The following is a 4,233-nucleotide window of genomic DNA, read 5'->3' as shown; positions in this document are numbered from 1 at the left end:
TGCTTTTATTTTAAGGCTTAAAAAAAAAAAATTCCTTAGAAGTGGGGGAATAGGAACGTAAGGCATCTGGAAACATTGTCAGATAAACGATGGTTGAAGAAAATGGAGACGTTCAAGTTAGAGATAAGGAGATGGAAAAAAATCATTACGCCTTACTGAAAATGAGAGTTGTCTTTATAACAACAGGCTCTCTAGAGTTTATAACCCAAGGAAAAAATTATCTAGTTAGGCCCTTCTGAATAGAGCTCCCCAAATAAAAATAGGACAAACTGAAGTCTGTTCATTGCTTTATTCATTCTTGTCAGGGGTCACTGAATTTTAGGATGGAAGGAGTTTCATCCAGGGAGGAGGAGAGCATCATCTCCTTCCCTCCTCCACTCTTGCTTTTTTCTGCTGTCACACCAAATATGAGAGTGCCTCCTGAAAGTCAAAAAGGCAATAGTAAAAATAAGAGCAGCTACATATCATTAGCACATCACCAAAAATAGTCACTATCCTATTTCGCTACCATTTTACTTACAAAGAAACAAAAGCTCAGAGTGGTTAAGTCCCATCCAGAATCACAAAGCTGGCAAGTGGCATACATTTCATGACTAGCATACGTCTCTCTCGTTCAAAAATTCCTTCTACAAGTGTGGATATTGCACTTTCCTTGAGATTCAAGGACATGCAAAATGTGTATGAGTACAGTAAGCAAGGGGGAAATACAGGTTCACAAATGAGAACAAGGTGGGGTGGGAGTGGGGTGGAGAGGGTGAGCACTCAGGGTGACTAAGCCCTGCCCTTTGATGAGTTAGCCCCACAAGCTGCAGTTACCAGCAGTTTCTTCACGGCCTCAGAGGCCTCTGGTCCCAGCTCGCTCACACACTTCCTTAGCCCTTCCACGAGGTGCTCAACAGAAATGCCCAGAGTTTTCAGAAGAAGCTTAAGTGGGTCCATGAGGGGGAGATCGTTGTCCAGAGGTAAAGGTAAAACCTTGTTGACAGGAAGTGGCAAACTGTTGATGAAGAAGGCGGTAGCTGCAGAGCAAAAGAGATCCCAAGTAAAACAAGGCACTTCCAGTTCCTATGACCTCACCACCTTCCACTCTCTCCATCAGTGGCTCCATTCCAGCCCTACTCATCTTGATTTCTCATGAAAACATCTGCTTCCGGACCTTTGCCCCTCCCATTCCATCTCTCTAGAATTTTCTTTCCCCAGATAACTACATGCCTTTCTTCCTTACTTGTTTGGTCTCTCCTCAGATGTTACATTCTCAGAGATGTATCTAAAATGGTATCACCCGTCACCCTCTATCTTTATTTTTTCTTACCACTACTTAAAGTATTAAATCTTTATTCATTTCTTTACTTTGCCTTCATCCTCTCACTAGAATGTAGGATCCATGAGAATAAGAAATTTGAGTTTTATTCACTACCATACCCCATGCCTAGCACAGACCCTGGCATATAGTAAGCACTCAAAAGATACTGGTGATTGACTAGATGGGAGTATAGTTTGCATGTGGCTGTCTCCACAGCCCACAAGTGTGAAACCAAAGGGAAGATGCCATAATGAACCTCCACTTGGAGACATGAATGGACCCAACCACAGCCCAGGAAACTACTCCCAACCAGTCCAACTCAATGCTACAAACATAAGTGAACAGAGACTCTATGCCAGTTGGTGCAGATACACAGACGAATAAAACAAGATATTCCACTCAGAGAACCCACACAGTCTGGTGGACAAAAAAGATTTGTGTATGCCACAGTGCAGCATGTGCTATGCTAATATTATGGACAAAGCTCTATGGAAACACAAAAGAAGTGATGATTAATTCTAACGTAGGAGAACGCTACAGGAATCTTCCAAGAATAGATGTTGCAGGAGATGTGTCTTGAGGCAAATGTCAGGATCACAGGTAAAGAAGGGGAGCAGCATTTTAAAGAGGAACAAAATTAACCAGGGCATTGAGATATTAAGGTGAAAGTGCATACACAGGATGGTGAGTCTTCTTCAGAATTCCAGTGGGGTGTGCTGAGGAGGGATAAAGAAGGTTAGGCTGCAACTTGGGTGGGGTGGATTTTCAAAGCCTTGAATGTCATACAGATGAGTTTGAGACTTTTTTTCCCCAAGGGTAATGGGGAGCTATCAAGGCTCTTATATGGAATAATTTGCATTTTATATCTTCAGCTTTAGAAAGATAACTTTCACATAGAAGAGGTTAGAGAATGAGGAAAATGCTTATGATACATATTTTTACAAAACACATTTGCGTATGTATAAATACACACGTGCAGAAGCACACACATGAGACACACATCCTCCTGCTGGCTAAGACCCGGCCAGTACTTCATTCTCTCTGTAATACTTTTTATTTTCCCATTCAAATCATAAAAATGGAGCTTGTGCAGCTATTTCCCCTTCATCTTCTACCACCCACTTTCCCTCCAAAACTCTCCCCCAGAAGGGGGATATTTATTTCCCCTCCACCCATCTTTCTGCTGCCACCTCTTCCCATGTGTCCTTAGACACCAAAGGACAACAAAATAGCCAAAACTGGTGAAGTTACAAATTAGTTCAAAAATTCAAAAAAAATTCACAAGCCGAAGTTGCCAGTGTAGGCATGGGTATCACAGTTTCTCATGATTAATCTCTGTACTTCTTATTTTCAACACTTTGGTGACTGTCTTCTCTGTATGTACTTACATATTCCAGAGGGGAGACCCTCAAAGCTTTTTGTTCTCCAAATGAGCAGTGGCCATTATGATGAATTTTGCAGATGCGCCCAAATATCTCTTCCTATAGTTAAAATGACTCCCTCCAAAAAGAAAGGATCAGTTCCCATTCTCCTCCAAGAAATCAGCCTCTATACCCTACCTAGAAATGGAACTGTTCACCCCTCAGCTCTCCCACAGAGCTCTATCTGTATTGTCATTGTGCATTAATGACTGGTCTAGTACGGCAGTGACTTCTGTAGAAGTCTTCTCTCCCTTGCCAGACTATAAGAACCTTGAGAACAATATTTATGTCTGATTCAGGTCTGAATCTTCGAATGCCTATCCAGTGACCAACGGCTTATAACTATTCAACAAATACCCACTGATTGTGTGAACAGATAAACGTAGCTATGTCTCAAGAGAACCAACGCTGCAAACTGATTAGAGGTGATAGCAAGAATGACTCCATATAGTTTCAGAAACATAAAAGAAAGAAGTCACAAAATCAGATCTGAACTCAAAATTAAGGAAGATTAATGGTGGCCGAAGTTCAATACTGAAGTGCGTTTGTTGAACTTCTGTGGGAGCTGGTTAACTTCTTTGTAGGATACACCAGGGATAGTACTTGTATTGGGTTAGAGCTTGGAGCTGGGAGCAGGGGACATCTGAAGTCCCTTCTGACCTTACTATTCTGTGGCTCTAAAACTCCCTCCACCATATTCCACTGGGAGCCTAGGCTTACCAGTTGTGTTCCTGTTAACAGAAAAATACAGAAATATCATATGTTCCTAGCTTACTTACCAGAGTAACTGCAAATGCTGATGGTCACCAGCAGGAACACAGTGACCAGCTTCATTGTACGTTATCTGTGATATTTCCCTGGAGTTTAAAATTAAACTGGAAAACCTAATGAGTCCACCGAGCCAGTGGTTCCCCTTGCTGTACCAAGTGTGGCAGTGGCTTTTGCACACACACATATTTATACACCAAACAGGGACCTGAATTTCAGTCACGACCACTTGACTTGCCCCAGGGGAGAAAAGCACGGAGGTCATGTTTTCTCACTAAACAAACTGGAGGTTTTTTCCGCTTTCTCTCATGTTCCCATGAGAAACAAAGCCCTAACTTAAAACACTCTCAAGGATCTCTTGCATAAGCTCTTACACAGAGTTGCAGGTGGGAAGCAAAGAGCTCTAAAAGTCCTTCTCCTGGAAGAACTCTGAAAAGAAGGGAAGGTTTCATATTGGGATTAAAGAGAGTGAAAATTCTGTTGCTTTCCTCCAGTTTTCTATTCATTTAAAGTTTGGAGAAACACATTAACTGATGAGCTCGCCAGCTGTAGGAGTAATCCCAATGTCCCTTCAGTCCTGAAATAATACAGACTCAGCTTACTGGCATTTAGTGCCACGTTTCTCTGGAATTTACCTCCACCCACCCCATCCCTGCTCACACATCTACATGGCAAGATCTGCTACCATTTCTAGTGTCTCCCACTTATTTGGGGAACACCCAGGGTCATGCCTTCTCTGTG

The 4,233-nt window shown here is 42.2% G+C and overlaps 1 protein-coding gene across 1 annotated transcript; it reads right to left on the bottom strand.

Moving 5' to 3' along the window:
• Window positions 1–274: 274 nt before the first annotated feature.
• On the bottom strand, window positions 275–3,669 carry SCGB3A2 (secretoglobin family 3A member 2). Its single transcript, XM_068534539.1, has 3 exons — window positions 3,504–3,669; window positions 817–1,019; window positions 275–420 (listed from the first exon to the last, which is right to left on the bottom strand). The coding sequence occupies exons 1-3, from the start codon at window positions 3,556–3,558 to the stop codon at window positions 397–399; spliced, it is 282 nt and encodes a 93-aa protein (XP_068390640.1). The 5' UTR covers window positions 3,559–3,669; the 3' UTR covers window positions 275–396.
• Between the last annotated feature and the right edge of the window lie 564 nt (window positions 3,670–4,233).

Source organism: Eschrichtius robustus, chromosome 2 (assembly GCF_028021215.1).
Source record: "Eschrichtius robustus isolate mEscRob2 chromosome 2, mEscRob2.pri, whole genome shotgun sequence".
Taxonomy (NCBI): domain Eukaryota; kingdom Metazoa; phylum Chordata; class Mammalia; order Artiodactyla; family Eschrichtiidae; genus Eschrichtius; species Eschrichtius robustus.
Note: the sequence above shows the minus strand (reverse complement) of the source record. Positions and strands in the feature narration are given on the sequence as shown.

Bases quoted from the DNA above. Each gene is read 5' to 3' on its own strand.
- SCGB3A2 (XM_068534539.1), bottom strand. From the start codon at position 3,558: ATGAAGCTGGTCACTGTGTTCCTGCTGGTGACCATCAGCATTTGCAGT. The intron at 1,020-3,503 runs GTAAGTAAGCTA...TTTGCTCTGCAG, and splicing joins CAGCATTTGCAGTTACTCTG to CTACCGCCTTCTTCATCAAC. The intron at 421-816 runs GTAACTGCAGCT...TTTGACTTTCAG, and splicing joins AGGCCGTGAAGAAACTGCTG to GAGGCACTCTCATATTTGGT.